The sequence below is a fragment of the Sciurus carolinensis genome, chromosome 4, assembly GCF_902686445.1.
Source record: "Sciurus carolinensis chromosome 4, mSciCar1.2, whole genome shotgun sequence".
Taxonomy (NCBI): domain Eukaryota; kingdom Metazoa; phylum Chordata; class Mammalia; order Rodentia; family Sciuridae; genus Sciurus; species Sciurus carolinensis.
Genome location: NC_062216.1, coordinates 94829014 through 94845540, shown reverse-complemented (window position 1 = coordinate 94845540; position 16527 = coordinate 94829014). Strand labels below are relative to the sequence as shown.

The following is a 16527-nucleotide window of genomic DNA, read 5'->3' as shown; positions in this document are numbered from 1 at the left end:
TGCATGCAAAAACTGAACTTTGCAAGTTGCTGGATGTGTTAATTACTATGACTGTGTTGAATATTGCACAGGGATGTCAAGGGGCCAGGTGGCAAAGCCATAGCAAAGAGGCCAGACTGGGTCACTGGGGAGCTGTGAGTCAATCTCCTTTCCATTCCAGGATGAGCTCAGGAAGGGAAGTGAGCAGGACAGTGGTCCAACAATCAGCAGCCATAATCATGTGGGACCAGGGAAGTGGGTGGACAGCCTTGGTGTGCCCTGAGCAAAAGCAAAGCTCTGCTTCCACAAGGACCAGGACACCCCATGCTACTGAAGCCGCTGTCAAGACAGATAATATATGGCACAAGGAAACAAGGATAACAAGGACAGAGACCTGGTAAACAGAAATGGCCTAAAAACACATGGTTTCAACCTCAGGAATAAGGAGAAAGCCCAACTGGGAAATGCACAGGAGGAGAAGGAGGTCTGGCAGAACGCACCCCTCCAAACATTTCACACCGGTGGTCACTTTGTTCCCTCTGACCTCAAGGGATGATGGGATGCATTTACTATAAACACCTTCCCACGCATGCCAGGAGTGCAGCCCTTACATTCACCCCATCCACCAGTCACTCACCATCCCATCTTGAACCTCTTTCCATTCTATTAATTCCCAAATTCTTCTTCATTGTGGGGAGCAGGTAGGGACAGTAATTCTCCACAGCATCCTCCTCCCCTCCTTTTCACCCACACACTCCTGCAAAGCCCATTTACTTTTTGCCACTTGCTTTTCCTCCATTTGTCCTTCCACAGCATAGCTCCTACCCTAAAAATCCCATATTTCTATTTTCCTTAAAACAACCGTGAATCTTCCTGCAGTCAAACTCAATGAAGCTTTATCTTAAAGCACATCAAATCCTGCAGTAGATTTTCAATATCTTGGGGGGATACGGGATACCTAAACACCACCATCCTGATCGACTGACAGGACAAAATCTGGGTTCTTGGCCCCGGTGGAAGGCCTTCATGTCCTCACTGATCCCCACCTACATACCGCACTGCACGCGCTTTCCCCAAACACTAGGTCGGTAGTCCTGTGCTCGCCCTTGCTTTCCCTGGGCCCGCTCCCCACATCTCTACCTCTTTTCCCCCTTGGTAACTTTAAAACCGACAAAATTCTAAGGTCACAAACCATCTGCCCTTGCATGTCTTTCCTGGTACCCCACCAGGCTCCCCCGCATGGTGCTAGGAGAGGCTCTTCATGACCTTCCATGACACTACTTCAAAGTCTTTTCCTCAGCACATCACCCTGTCCTAGAGCAGGTGGTGCTCTCCCTCTCACCAAACAGGCGCTCACTTCCCTAAGGATAGGAACCCTCTTAGACACACTCATGACAAGACCAAGGAATGCATCATGGCGTGGCTTCCTCTCTCCTCAAGGGGGGCCCTCTTCACGCACCACGCTACGTTTGCAGCATGTTATGGGAGCAAAGTGTTTGGCTATGAATAGGAGGCCTCTCCCTACAACTCCTCTTAACACAACAACGGTCAGAGAAGAAAGCAATAGATTATGAGGGCTCTAATGTAATCCATCTATCCTAGTTGGAGGGGAGTAACTGGGGATAACTGGGGGCATGTGAGACAAGGCTAAAGGTAGAGGATCACAGTGGGGCGTAACCTGGAGGGTCGGTGCTTCCAGCTGCTCATTCCTCTCTCATTGCTTCCCAACCGCACCATCACTTCACCAGCTCTCCTCCACTGGACCCTTCCCTGGGATGTACTGACTTGCTTTGGAGACACAGGAATGAATTCAGTCATCTGTGGGCTAAGACCTCAGAAAGCCTGAGTCAGATATATACATTTCCTCCTCTAAGAGGTTCTTGCCTGCTATTTCTGTCACAGCACACAAAAGGTGAATGAAACTGAAATTAGTGACAAGATTTAGGGTTGTGGCTATGACTGAATTGTCATTTGGCAAAGAAGGATGTGAAAATGGTTTGCAGGAACAATGCTGAAAAGTTAGAGATGCAAGCTGGAAAAGCTTCAAAACCTTGTCATTGAAACTTAATGGGCTATACTACTATGAGCACAGAAGACCAGAATGCGAATAGGACTAGGGACTGTGCTCATGAGGTTTCAGAAAGAAATGAGGGCTTGGTTAAGAATTGGATCAGAGCCACATGTGGTATATTCTACTTAAAAAAAAAAAAAAAAAAAAAAAAAAAAAGGTAGGTACTTTTTGCCCATGTCCTGAGAACTGCCTGAGACTGAACAGTGATGGACTCATCTGACAAAGGAAATTTCAACACAGCACAACATTCTGTTGGTGGCATGGACAGTGCAGGCAGTCCTGCACTTACTAGCTCACTGTGAGAATCAGGAGCAGAAAGAAGACCTAAAGGCATTGGAAAACTGACATGTGGCCAGGAAAAATGTGTCTGACCTAGAGACCCAGGAGGTGTGTATGTTGAAGAGATAACACCTCTGGAAGACTTGCTCAGTACTATGTACAGAACAAAAGGAAGGAAGCCTGCAGAGCAGTTCAGGAATTTGCAAGACCACACCCAACAGAGGTCCAGAGTACAGGAGAGAGAATTCCTGAGAGAACAGATAATGTGGGTGACCTGTCCTGAAATGGAGAACTATGAAACCATTTTCACCATGTTCAGTTGCCCAGGCCCTCAGAGCCTGCTATAGCCATTATCCCAGGTGCCTGAGGTGTTGGGCAAACTTGCAGCACAACTCGGCAACACCCAATGGGAGATGAATCTATTGCAAGGCAGAATGCTCAAATTAGGGGCCCAAGGAAAATTCCACGCAAGTTTACTCTGAAGGGTCTGGGAGGCCAGACAAAGTGCAGCAGAACCACAGACCCTGCACATTTGCATCCAAGAAGTCCAGGTCTGAAATTAAAAGGGTAAAGCTCAAGCTGGAATTAAGAGCCCACAGGCATGCTACTAGCCAGGTTAAATGGGCACTACTGACAAAGCCCTTTCAAATTAACAGCTCACAACTATCTAGCCCAGGTGATTTTCTCAGAAACAGGGGACCAGGCCTATGTAAATAGTGGGTTTTGGTGATGTGAATTTTGACAAAACCCCTCTTTTCTGCCACAACGACACTCTTCCCTTTTTGAAAAAAATATTTATTCTGTGCCACTGTATATTGGATATAGGAAAATTGTTTTTGATTTTACCAGTGCTTGTGGTAAGATCTTGCTCTGAGTCAAGGATGGTCTTTGGACTTGAATACCACATTTGGGCAGTACCATATCTGCTAAGACTATGGGACTCTTGTAAAGGAACTAAATGCTTTTTCTACTGGGAGACAGACAGTAGCTATTAGGGACCAGAGGAAGAACGTTAAGGTTTGTATATGAAGTGCCTCCTAGAAGCTCAAGCCAATGCGATAAAATTCAGAGGAAAATAGGAAGCTTATGAGAGCCATAACCTAATCAGTGCAACTGAGTGGTAACTGTAGGCAAATGGGACATGGCTGGAGGTGGTGGGTTACTGAAGCTGTGTGTTGAAAACTGCTATTCTTCATGTGGATTCTTCCTCTTTGAAAGCTTCCTAACCCACCATCAGTAGAGAACCTCTTCTACCCTGAGCCCTGTCCCCAGGATGTGTGGGTTGAACGTGAACCCAAAGAGAAGAAGTTGGCCTTCCATACACTGAGGCCTCTGAAAACATGAGCCCCAAACAATTGTACAACTTCTAAGATGTTTTTTTTTCATGTTTTTGGTTACAGTGATGCAAGAACTGAATCAAAATAGAGGCATAGGTCCTTGTGGTTTTCCTTCCACACTTATGACAACAGATTCCTCTGTTGCCATGGTAGCCAACTGTCTCAGAACACAGTCTTCTAACAGTTGGATGTTGAAGCCACTGGGACGAAGGATCTGAAGGACCTCCATTATCCGGCTTATGCCACTGGATCTGGCAGCATCTCTTCATGTGGGCAGCAATCGGAGCTCAGTGTGACTAATCTTCAATGTGAGTGTGTGTGTGTGTGTGAGAGAGAGAGAGAGAAAGAGACAGAGAGAGAGAGACAGAGACAGAGAGATACACTGTGCCTGTGCCTCTCCCCACTCACATGCTGGACCATACTGAAAATGCTGGAATAAAAATGCCACCAGATGATGGCATTTAATCACCTATACTTTCTGGAGAGAAATTTAGTAGCAAATATCATAAGACTTTAACGAGTTTGTGAGCTTTGGTCCACTGATCCAACAAATAGGAATGTGAAGAGAGAAGAGAGTCAGAGATTGATAGATAAAGAAGTATTGACTGACATTAATAAGACAATTGTGAAAGGAGGTTTTGAAATCTAAGGTCAGTGAACACGTAACCTAATGGTCTCAAATAAGTGATCACTGAAGCAGCATTAATAAGATTAGGGTTAAGAATCACACAATATTCAATGTGTTTCTTGCTGGCTATGCTATCATATTTAATAATCTCTGTTGATGTAACTTCTCATGTATATGGACATGTGCATATATGTAAAAGGTACCTCCATACAAGTATGTGTGTATGGAGGAAAAGGAAAGATTATGTGGAAATCACCATATTGTCTCATGAATAGTACTCATTTCCTCTGGATCATCATATCACAGCAGCATTTCTTTTCAAATTCACACTTTCCAGTATTCTTCAACTTTTATTCAACTTTCTAGAATGATAGGTAGATCTTCCAACTGAAACAAGACAAAGCGTAAGAGGTAACAGGTGGACATGCTCAGTACAGAGGGTCATTACACACTACAATAGAAAAGAGAAAGTCTGCCTCTTCTGCCCTTGACTGGAGCTTGCCAACATAGGAGGTGCTTCTGACAGAGTGGAATAGTAATGAATGGAAAAAGGAATGGGAATGATTGCTAAAGTGCATGCCTCTCTCACTAAAACATTATCTCAAGGTTTTCTTTCTTTTCAAGTTTCCAGATTGAGTCAAAACTGGAATTTCTCTACCATGGAAGATACATCCTACAGCAGCAACTTCGCCCACAAAGGCGGCTGCATTTCCAAAGACAAATCAAATCCGAACTTCTTTGGAGGCTATCCCACCTTTGAAGACAGTACCTCCTCTGAAGATTCGACTTCTGAGGATTCTTTCTGCTCCTTGTTCTCTCCTGTGCAAGAGCCATGGGTGACTAAAAGTGGAAAATTGCCTGTGGGGAGACAAGAACAAATTCATGACAACTCGGAGCAGCTCTGCGAACTACCCATTGTCCACGTCCTGGACATTTATCTGGGCTCCCCCTATGAAGACTCACCAGCTACAGTGGATCTCCATGGAGACAACCAGGCAGTGGACAAGAACCCACAAGGGAGGAGAAACCAGAGTGTCTGGAAACTGGAAGGTCGAATGAGATACCTTAATGCCTATCGAGAGAATCTGAGAGATGATGAAGACGACGACACTGTGTGCTCTGATTCTTCTCTGGATGAGGATTTCCAGTCATCCACCAGTGCCTCTGTCTACATGGATCAGGAGAGTAGTCAAGAACAAGAGGATGAGTGGGTCTTTTCCAAGTGGAGACCATCACAAAATGAAGACATCACCCCATTTCCAGAAATTTCACCCAGGCGAGGACAAGATGAACTTCTTGAGGTGAGCAGGGAGCTGCTGAATTTCTGAGCAAGGGGTAGGCCCAGTGGGGGTGCCAGACTGGACAGCATCATCAGTCATTCTACCTGCTATGAAGCAGAGGTGGACCCCAGTACACCAAGAGATGAGCAAGGAGAGAAGGATGGCAGCAAGGGAAGGAGCTGGGAAACAGAAAAATGCCAAGGAGCACTCAGAGGCACAAGAGGGAGAGGAACACAGAGAAGGACTATGAAGATATTCTTTTTTAAATATACTCTGTGTGTGTGTGTGTGTGTGTGTGTGTGTGTGTGTGTATGTCTAATGATGAATGATACTTAGTGTATGCCTTCACAGTTGGGCTTTTTGGTAAGAAAAAAATTAGATTTCCAAAAATGAACAAATGTTGGCTTCTTTGCTGCTGACATTACACGTTTCCAACTCATCCTCTTTCTCTTGCCAGATCATAAGCCAGGAGACGAGCACTGAAGACACCTTCTCAGTCTCATCAGGGCAGTCAACCGAGGGGGACACGTCTTCCCCCTCAAAAACCGTATCCTGTCTGAACCTCAGGTCCATGGTGCGCTGGTTCAGGAAGAGGGTGGTCTCCTCCCGACGAAGGAGAAAGTGCCCTGACACAGCCGACAAGGACCCCAGTCTGCTGGATCCAAAGAAACGTTCTTTCCTTAGAGGCCAGAGAATCCAACCTCAGTAATCCTCGAGTTAGGAAACCCTACGTAGTCAGTATGTTAATGTTTTGACCACCTCTATTCAATAGTCCCCATAATTTTGTCTATTCAGAATAAAAAATGTTGTTGTTGTTCACATCTTCCTCCTTCCATCATACACCGTAGGCCCAGGTTCAAATTATATATGTTGTCTAGAAGAGTGGTATGCATTCCCAGATTATCTCAGGTCATTGCATGATTCCTAAACCAAAGACACTCTTTCTCCCAACAACCTGTCTTACTGTATTTTGCCCTATTTCCTGCATTTTATCTTCCTTATCATTAACCCATCTCAGCACTGTCAGAAGGCAGCAGGACACCTGTCAGATTCCCACATGGCAGGATGGTTTGGAGGAACATCTGGGTCTTGAGCAAGTGGCAGTGGACAGGGAAGCACTGGGGACACTCTGAAAGCAGTCTGGTTCTTTTCTATGATTCTGATATGTCATGGCATACTGGTTGGTTCTGTCAAGTTGACTGGCAAGAGTGGCATAGGAAGGAGAAAGGGGAGGGTTGGGATTGTCATTTAACCAACCTATGACTGCCTTTCTTCATTCCTAAGATGAGGGAGAAGGTACCACCAACTTCATGGTGGATTTGGGAGAATGAAGGACATGAAGCAAGTACTCCATATACTGTTGGTGGACTTTATTTTATTTATTCTTATGTGAGGCTGACAATCAAACCAGTACTTCACACATGCTAGACAAACACTCTATCACTGAGCCGCAATCCCAGACAGCCCCATAATTACTCCTGATTCATAGAAATTCCAATTTAGAGATATGGAAACAGCTCCCATTGAGCTTTTTTTCTCCCTGAAGTCATTATAATGAGAGGTTTTATGCAGCAGAACTTGATTTAACCAACTAATCTCTCAACCCACTGCAAGGTTCTCAAACTCCTTTGCAAGTATCATTAAAATTGTACCTACAGGTCCACATCTTGGAGGAAGCCTCAACTCCCTTTTCTGGCTGACTCTCCCTGTTCTCACCAATTCAAGTCCTCTTCCTCACAAACCACAAGTTCCCTCAAAGGTCCTTCTCCTCTCTCACTGGCTCTTTGTGGTGCCAAATCCATGGGTATTTGTCACCGCCTGCAGCAACAATTGTGCAGGTCTTTATCAGTGGTGGACTGAAAACGAACTGCTTCTATCTTTCTTTTAGTGGGCTGCTTTCTCGCTTATTTGCTTGTTCCCTGGGCTATTGAGGAAGAAAGGCTTTTCTTAGAGAGAAAGAGAGAGAGAGGCTTTGCATAAGAGAGAAAGAGAGACTTCTACGCTTATCAGAGATCTATTTCTTAGGCTTCTGCTGCTTCTTCTTAAAGGTGCGTCCTGCATCCTGTGAACTAAGGGTGCATCTACCTAAGGTGCTTTAGTGATGTGTCCCGCGTACTGTGATCTGCCTATCTGTGATCTGCAACCTAAAGATGTGTTCCCAGTTCTCCGCTCTGCAATCTGCCTTCCACCGCTGCCCCTACTCGCTGTTTCTATCTGCTTGCCGCTTCTTCTTATTCCTTTCTGTTAATGGCTTCACTGCTTCTTTCTGCTAGTTGCTGCTCTTACTGCTGCTCTTACTGTCCAGCCTTCACCCACCGCCCACTTATATTCCCTCCAAGAGGCGGAGGGCGGAGCCACGCCAGCTGAGATCAGGTGAGGAGCCAGCTGTCCAATCAAGAGCAGGCCCGAGCAGGAGCACTCAGGAACACCTGTGCACGCATACCGCCGATGTGATCAAAACAGCTTCTGGTTGTCTGCCAGGCGCCATCTTGGCGAGTCCGTATGGCTCGCCCCCAACACTCCTCCAGCTCCTCTACCATCCCATGTGGTAATACCAGAGGCTCTTCATGACCTTCCATGACACTACTTCAAAGTCTTTTCCTCAGCACATCACCCTGTCCTAGGGCAGGCGGTGCTCTCCCTCTCACAAAACAGGCTCTCGCTTCCCTAAAGACAGGAACCCTCTTAGACACACACATGACAAGACCAAAGAATGCATCATGCCATGGCTTCCTCTCTCCTCTAGGCAGGCCCTCTTCACCCTCCACACTGTGTGCCCATCATATTAAGGAAGCAATGTCTTATGGTGTGAATAGGAGGCCTCTCCCCAAACCTCCTCTTAACACAACGTTCAATGGAGAAAGCAGCAGTAGATTATGAGGGCTCTAATGGAATCCATTCATCCTAGTTGCAGGGGAGTGAATGGGGATAACTGTGGGTCCTTGGGACAGGGCTGAAGGTGGAGGATCACAAGAGGGCATAATCTGGAAAGTTGGTGTTTCTTGCTGCTCCTTCTTCTCTCTTTGCTTCCCGACCCCACCACAGCTTGAGCAGCTCTCCTCTGATAAGCCCTTCTCTGGGCTGTCCTACCTCACTTTAAGGGCACAGGAACGCATTCAGCCATCTATGGACTGAGACCTGAGAATGCCTGAGCCAGAAATAGACCTACCACCCCCTCTAAGATAATTCCCAGGTATTTTGGTCATAGCAGGCAAGAAGTCATTGGAACCCAAATATTTGGTTTTCGGGTCATTGCCATGAGTGATTTCAACATGTGTTTTAGGAATACTGTGCATGTCGTTTGTAGGAGCACTTCAGAAAAGGTTAGAGATCAAGCTGCAAATACTTCAGAACACTGTAAATGAAGATGGATTATTGGGTAATTCTAGTGAAAGCCAGAAGGCCAGGATATGAACAGGAATATCATGCTCCTGAGGTTTCAGAAACACATGAGGGTTGGGTTGGCAATTGGGCGAGAGGCCACCTGTGCTGTACTCTGGAAGAAAGCACAGGGATGTTTCATCCATGTGCTGAGAATGGAGGGAGGCAAAAATCAGTAAGAGTGACCATGTCTGACAAAGGAAATTTTAAGACAGGACAATATTTGGTCGGTTGCATGGATAGAGCAGGTACTTGTTTGACTGCTTTACATGAGAATCAGGAGCGGAAAGCAGACAAAAGGCACTGAAAAAGTGACATTTGGACACAAACGTGTGTAAAGCATGGGCCAAGGAGATGTGTTTGTTGAAGAGAAAACACCCCTGGAAAACATGCTAAGTACCACACAAAGGGACAACAGTTGGAAAGCAGCCTCCAGGGCATCTCAGGAAACTGCAAGATCACACCCAACAAGGGTCCAGAGTACACTACAGCACCTTCCTTACAGAAGACATTATATTGTAGGTCACCTGCTTCCAATAGGAGGTGGGGGCAAACTTAGAAGTTGTTTTCAACATGGTTCAGCTGTTCAGGCCCTCAGCATCTGCTAGGACCCTTATCCCAGCTGCCTGACGTACTGTGCCACTTGGGCCCAAAACATGGCTTCATCCAAGTGGCGATGCCTCGACTTGAATCCAGAATGCTCTAGTTAGGGCGCAGTGGACATTTCCACCAAGATTTCAAATGAAGAGACTGGGAAGGTGGACAAAGTGTACCAGAACCAGACTCCCTGCACACTGCGGTGTCCAAGAAGTCCAAGTATGAGGTTGAAAGGGTGACGCTCAAGCTCAGACGGACACACAAGGAATTAAGAGATGCAAATAACATGACCGTCTGCTGAGAAAAACTGGGGACTGCAGGATATACTGTCTACATAGAGTCTGTGTGCAAGCTAGCAGACAGGTTAAAGGGGCAGGGCTCACGAAGCCCTTTCAAATTAACATCTCACCAACATCCAACCCAGGGAATTTGCTCAGAAATAGCGCACCAGTTTCCATACTGGGTTGTGGTGTTAGTATTGCCTCAACCCTTCTTTGTGCCACAACCAAATTCCTCCCTTTGCCCAAGGGAATATATGTTCTGGGCCACTGTGTAGTGGATATAGTCAACTTGGTTTTCAGCTCACAAGTGCTCACACTCAACATCTTGCCTTGAGTCTCAGACAGGCATAAGACTCAAACAGGATCCAGGGGCCCTGATGCATCTGCTAAGACCATGGGACCCTTGTAAAGGTACTAACGCTTTTCCTACTGTTGATGGACACTTGTAATTAGAGACTTGAGGAAGAACATTATACTTTGTATATGAGGTGCCCCATAGAAGCTCAAGCCAATGCAATAGTATTCACAGGAAAAGAGGTAGATTGTGAGAGCCATACCTGATCAGTCCAAGTCTGAATGAACCGACTGAGGGGTAACTTTAGGCAATTGAGACAGGGCTCCAGGTGGTGGGTGTCTGAAGGCGTGTCCTGAAAGTGACATTCTCCCCATGGCCCTTCTTCTCTCACACTTTCGTAGGGCTACCATCAGCAAAACACCTCACCTCCTTAAGCCCCTTCACCCATGATGCACTGCTTCAACTACAACCCAGAGCAAAGCAGTTGGTCTAGCTTACGCTGACACCTCTGAAAACGTGAGACCCAAGTAAAAGCCCACCCCCAACTTGTTCTTATCATGAATTTTGTTCACAGTGATGCAAAAACTAACTGAAAATAAAGGCATGGGCCCTTTGCTTTTCTGCACCCTCTTAACACTTTCCACACTCATGCCAATGTGTTCCTCTGTTGCCATGGGAGCCAACGTCTCAGAACATAGACGTCCAACAGTGGGTGTTTTAGCGACTGGGATGGAGGAGCTGAAAGGCTTCAGATGCCCAGCTTATGCCACTGGACTTAGGAGCATCTATTCCTACAGGCAGCAGTCGATGGTCGACGAGACTCACCATCAAAGTGTGAGTTTCTCTGTTTCTGTGGGTTTCTCTGTGTTTCTGTGTGTGCATGTGTGCTTCTCTGAATCTCTGTTTGCATGAGTGAGAGAGAGAGACAGAAAGAGAGAGAGACAGAAAAGGAGAGAGAGGGAGAGAAGGAAGGAGGAAGGAAAGGAGAGGAAGACAGTGCGCCAGTGCTTTTCCATCAGAAGAGGGGAGAATAGGCATTTCAACAGCTTTATGTTCTAGAAACAAACTCAGTGGCATCTTTCATCAGACTTTGATATATTGTGACTTTTGTCCAGGATCTAACCAATAGGAATCTGAAGAGAGAGACCCTCACAGAGAGAGAGATAAAGAGGTACTAACTGAGGTCAGTGAAACAATTGTAGGGCCTGGGGCAGGAGCTCAGGGGTAATAGTGCATTGCCTGGCATGTGTGAGGTACTGGGTTCCATCCTCAGCACCACATAAATGAAAAAGAATAAATGAATGAATGATTTAATTTATGTATGAATTAAAGGATGTGGGTACACCTATGAGTTCAAAATAATATTTATAAAAATAAAGCAGGTGTTACTTGTCTTCCTACTCTAAGGGTCATGAGTACCGAAACTAAAGGTCCTGATTAAGTGATCACTGAACTATCATTAATAAGAACAGGGTTAAGAACTACCAATAGGCATATATGAGTTTCTTGCTGGCTGTGCTGCCACATTTCATGATCTCTAGTGATGTGACTCCACATGTATCTCGGTGTGTGTATAGAGATACATCAATCACTCATGCAAGTATATGTATGAGGACAGACGAAAAGATCAGGAGGAAATCCACCAAATTCTTTGAGGAATTCTATCGCTTCCTCTGGATCATGGATCAGGGCAGAATTTAATTTCTACTTCACACTTTCCTGCATTTTTCAAATGGGATTCAACTCTCATGAAAAACAGAAATTCTTTCAACTGAATTTAGACAATGCGTGAGAGGTAAAGGGTAGAGACTTTCAGGACAGACGGTTATTATACACTCCAATTACAAAGAGCAAGGTCTGCCTCTTGTGCCCTTGACAGGAGACTGCACACACACGATGCACTTCAGACAGAGTGGAACAGTTAGGAATGGAAAGAGGAAGGGGAATCATTGGTAGAGCGCATGACTCTCTTCCCAAACCCCATGTCAAGCTTTGTGTTTTTCTTTTCAAGCTTCCCGAGTTGAGGGAGAAGTGGGATTTGAGCACCATGGAAGATTCGTCCTACAACTGCAACTGCACTGACCAACAGCACTGCCTTTCCAAATCCAAATCAAACCCGAGCCTCGCCATAGGCTCTTTCCTCGATGAGGACAGCATTGACTGGAAGGACACGACCTCCTCTGAGGACTCCAACTCTGAGTGTTCCTCCTGCCACTTCCTCCCTCCTACCCAAGAGTCACGGGAGACTGAAGCTGGAAGGATGCCCTTCGGGAGACGACAACAAATTCAGCACGGCCCAGAGAAGCTCTGTGAACCACCCATCGTGCAGGCAGTGGAGGCTTCGGGGGGCTCCCACCAGGAAGACTCCAGGGCTACTCTGGACCTCAGTGCAGACTACCAGAGGATGCAGAGGATAAACCAGAATCTGGGCAAACTGCGAGATCTAACAAAAGGCCTCAGGGCATTGCTAGACAAGGAGAAAGATGACAAAGACGGTGACCCTGTGTTCTCCGACTCTCCTCTGGACGAGGCTCTCCCACCGGGCACTACTAGCGCCTCTCCCCAGATGGATCACGGCAGTGGTCAAGAACACGAGGCTTCCCAGGCCTTGCCCAAGTGGGAACCACCAGAAAATGAACACCTCGGCACGTGTCCAGACAGTTCACCCGGCCTGGAAGAAGAGGAACCGCTTGAGGTGAGCATGGAGCTGCTGGATTGCAGAGCCAGGGATAGGCCCAGTGGGGTGGCAGGGTGGACAGCATGGAGTCACTTCTTCTACCTGCTGCGAAGCAGGGACACACCCCAGTTCACCAAGAGATGAGCAAAGAGAGGAGGAGGACAGCAAGCTTAAAGGGGAGCTGGGCAAGAGGTGTAAGGGAAGGGCCACGGAGCACTGAGAGACACAAGAGTGGGGAGGGACAAATGATTGGACCAGAGAAATTTTGTGTGAGTGAGACTCTGTGTTTGTGTGTTTGTGTGAGTGTGTGCGTTTCTGTGAGAAATCTGGGTGGGTGTGCTCTCCGTTTAATCCTCAAGGAGTACCGAGAGTTCACACTTACCCTTGGACTGTTTTGGAGAAGAATAAAACTTGAATTTCCACAAATAAGGAAATACTTCCTTGATTGCTGCTGATGTTACATGTGTCTAACTCATTCTCTTTCTCTTGCCAGATGATATGCCAGGAGACTGGCTCTGCTGACAGCCTCTCAGTCACAGCTGGACAGGCAAAGGAGGGGGACCCACCTGCCCACTCAGAGAGCACGTCCTGTCTCAACATCAGGTCCATCATGCACTGGCTCAGGAAGCGGGTGGCCTCCTCCCTACCAGGGAGAAAGCGCCCAGAAGCAGCCTACAAGGACACCAGTCTGCTGGAACCAAGGAAAGGATGTTTCCTTAGAGGCAAGAGAATCCAACCTCGTAATCCCTCCACTTAGAAAACTGTTTAGACCCCGCATTTTAAAGTTTTGTCAACCTCTACTCGATGGTCCCCAAGGTTTCAGGGTTTTGTTTTTCCCCAATAAAAAATGTTGTTGTTATTGTGCTTCACACTGTCCTCGTCTTCCATCATATAACGTGGGCCCAGGTGTAAAGTGCATGTGGCCTGTACAAGAGTGGTACACATTCTCAGGACATCCTGGGTGCTACAGTATGCTTCCTAATCCACAGGCATTCTGGTTCTCTCCCGCACCATCCCTTCTTACCGTATCCCCCCATCTCAGGTATTGTATTAGTTCACGCCTTTTATCCTCTTTCACTATGAACTCATCTCACCGCCCAAAGGCAGCAGGACACCTGCCAGTCTCCCACAGGATGCTTTGGGAGGAATTTCTGGGTCTTGAGCAAGTGGCCACCACAGAGAGCCACAGGGCAAACCATTCCAACTGAGACTCCTTGGCACCCTCAAACAACAGTCCGGATGATCCTGGCAAACCACACTGTGCTAGAATGCTGGTTGGTGCTACCAAGTTGGTTGATATTAGGGTTCCCTAGGGCACCAAGGTAATGCTGCTTAACCTTCCAAAAGCTTGCCTTCCTTCATTTATAAGATGATGGAGATGGTTCCACACAATTCGTAGGTTTCATAGGAGAAGGAATGACACAGAGCAGGTACTTCATAGATGCTCTGGGTGCTGCTGGTGGTGGTGGTGGTCATCATGTTCCTGAGCATGGCTGCAAGCCCTGATTCACAGAGTGTCCCAAGGGAGGTTTGGAGTCAACTCTCACTGAACGGTATTTTCCCACTGAAGCCATTTCACCAAAGCTTAGGTGTCTTTCAGCACACCTTGAATTAACTCTCAAACACACTACAGGGTTCCCTCAGAGAGAGATACTTTGCAAGTATCATTAAGAGGGCCCCTACAGGTCAGCCCCTTGGAGGAAGCCTGGACTCACCCTCTTGCTGACACTCCCTGTGTTGCCAATTCACCTACCGTGGCCACTGGCATCTTCCTCACTCACCACATGTTCCCTCAAAGGTCCTTTTCCTCCAGCTCCTACTACCACCCTGCATCCCCTTCATCATTCACGTGAAAAGCACATGAGTGCTAGTCCCAAAGGCCTTCCTTTCCTCGATTTCGAATTCCTTAGCAACTCCCTCCGTCTCTTCCTTACCTCCACACACATGGGCCACCTACAAATGCCAGATACCTCACCAGCTTAATGTTCCAAAATAAGATATTTGCAACTTTTGGTAAAAATGGCTTTTTTAAAAAGTGGTCAAGCCACGTCCACATACGATAGTTGCAGGTCACAGTAGTCTGCCGTAGAAACAATAGTGAAGGTTGGGACAAAATGATTTTCATGGTTGAGAAGAGATCAAGGAATAGGGCCCTCTGACAAATACAGCCCATGCTCAAGGTCAAATACAGGTCTCTTCACAGTCAGAACTCTCACTTCTCCAACTCTGAAAGCTCCATCCCATTTCAATGGCTCATGAGAATACCCCCAATCCTCTCTGCCTGCTCCCTGGCTTCACCAACATCTGGAGTCCCCAAAATTCTGCAAGGGACACATCACTATCTTATTTCATACAGGAAGCAACCGTGGGCACAAAGTGCATTTGCTGTTGCTAGAAGCACCATGAAACGGGGCGTGGATCTATAGGCACTCAAACACTAGCTAAAAGTGGTACAATTTTTCTTTCAACAGTTTTGGAAGATGCAGAAAATATTCTACCTGGGAAATGGAAGAGTTCAAAAGGTTGCCTGGATTTGGTGTTGCAAGTGTCACCATGAGACTTGGTAAGAAGTGTGTTGACCCTGAACTTTGGAAATCAAATAAGAAAGGACACTTACCGTATGTGCTTTGCAACCATTTCAGTGACTGCCATTTAATTCTCACCTGAGTAATATTGGAAGTAATAATGGAGGGATTGGCTCCATCCTGCACTAGTCTGGCCACAGAACTTGGGGAAATCAACAAAGCTAAATGAAGTTCATACCAGCAATTCCTAGCAGAAATAGCTAGTTTAAGCTCTGAATGGCAGAAAATATATGTACAAAGATGGTAGTTTTTAAAAAGACTTCAATGAGATTAGTTGTGATACAAGATGTTTGATAATCTTCAACCCATTCCCTGGCATAGTTAGCACAGTATTGAAAGACCAAACAATCCCTCAGGTAAACAGAAAATCAAATCAACAAAGGTATGCTCATCTACCAAGAACACCATGGTGAATTTACTTAGCATACCATCTGCTACCAGTGATTTTTGTGGTACTGACACACACATCTGAGTAGCATGGAGGTTGGTCACACAGTCCTGGGGAGCTGGAAATGAGATGCTATCCTGCTCAGCACTCTGAAATTCTCAAACAGGCACGCTTAGACCCTAAGTTCAGGATAGGTGGTATACAGAACAGTGACCATGCTTCCCAATGCCATGAGCTACCTTCTGGCTAAGAGAGCACATCATATGTGTTCACACTATGTACAGAGAAATTCACACAAAATGGAACCATGATAGGTGTTGGATGTGCTGATTATATTGACTATGCTGAACACCAGAGGAAGGGAAAGAAGCCAGGTGGCAAAGGCATGACAAGTGGGTGAGATGGGGTCACTGGGTAGCTGTGAGTCAGTCAATCTCCATATCTTCCCCTGATGCCATCAGGAAGGGAAGTGAGCAGGACAGAGTTCAAGCCACCAACGGCCCCTGATGTTGGCCCAGGGAAGTGGGCGGGACCTTGGTGTACCAACAAGTAAAAGTAAAGCTGTTCTTCCACAAGACCTGCACTTCTCCGGGAACTGAAGCCGCTGTTAAGTCAGATAATATGTGGGCACAAGTAAACATGGACAACTGGGATAGGGACCTATCAGACAGAAGTGGTATAAAATCCCGTGGCTTCAACCTCAGGAATAAACACGAGCGCAGCTGGGAAATGCACAGTATGAGGAGGAG

General features: G+C 46.5%; 2 protein-coding genes across 2 annotated transcripts; both read left to right on the top strand.

Annotated features, from left to right (window-relative positions):
- The first annotated feature begins 4953 nt into the window (after nt 1-4953).
- On the top strand, nt 4954-6283 carry LOC124982839 (uncharacterized protein C12orf71 homolog). The gene is made up of 2 exons (XM_047549745.1): nt 4954-5595; nt 6032-6283. Exons 1-2 carry the CDS (start codon nt 4954-4956, stop codon nt 6281-6283), a joined length of 894 nt encoding a protein of 297 aa, XP_047405701.1.
- Nucleotides 6284-10800: 4517 nt separating this feature from the next.
- Nucleotides 10801-13562, top strand: LOC124982838 (uncharacterized protein C12orf71 homolog). Its single transcript, XM_047549744.1, has 3 exons — nt 10801-10962; nt 12140-12823; nt 13299-13562. Exons 1-3 carry the CDS (start codon nt 10801-10803, stop codon nt 13560-13562), a joined length of 1110 nt encoding a protein of 369 aa, XP_047405700.1.
- Nucleotides 13563-16527: the final 2965 nt, after the last annotated feature.

Excerpts from the sequence above, each read along its gene's own strand:
- LOC124982839 (XM_047549745.1), top strand. The coding sequence starts at position 4,954 with ATGGAAGATACATCCTACAGCAGCAACTTCGCCCACAAAGGCGGCTGC. Across the intron at positions 5,596-6,031 it reads GACAAGATGAACTTCTTGAG|ATCATAAGCCAGGAGACGAG; the intron begins GTGAGCAGGGAG and ends TTCTCTTGCCAG.
- LOC124982838 (XM_047549744.1), top strand. The coding sequence starts at position 10,801 with ATGGGAGCCAACGTCTCAGAACATAGACGTCCAACAGTGGGTGTTTTA. Across the intron at positions 10,963-12,139 it reads ACGAGACTCACCATCAAAGT|CTTCCCGAGTTGAGGGAGAA; the intron begins GTGAGTTTCTCT and ends TTTCTTTTCAAG. Across the intron at positions 12,824-13,298 it reads AAGAAGAGGAACCGCTTGAG|ATGATATGCCAGGAGACTGG; the intron begins GTGAGCATGGAG and ends TTCTCTTGCCAG.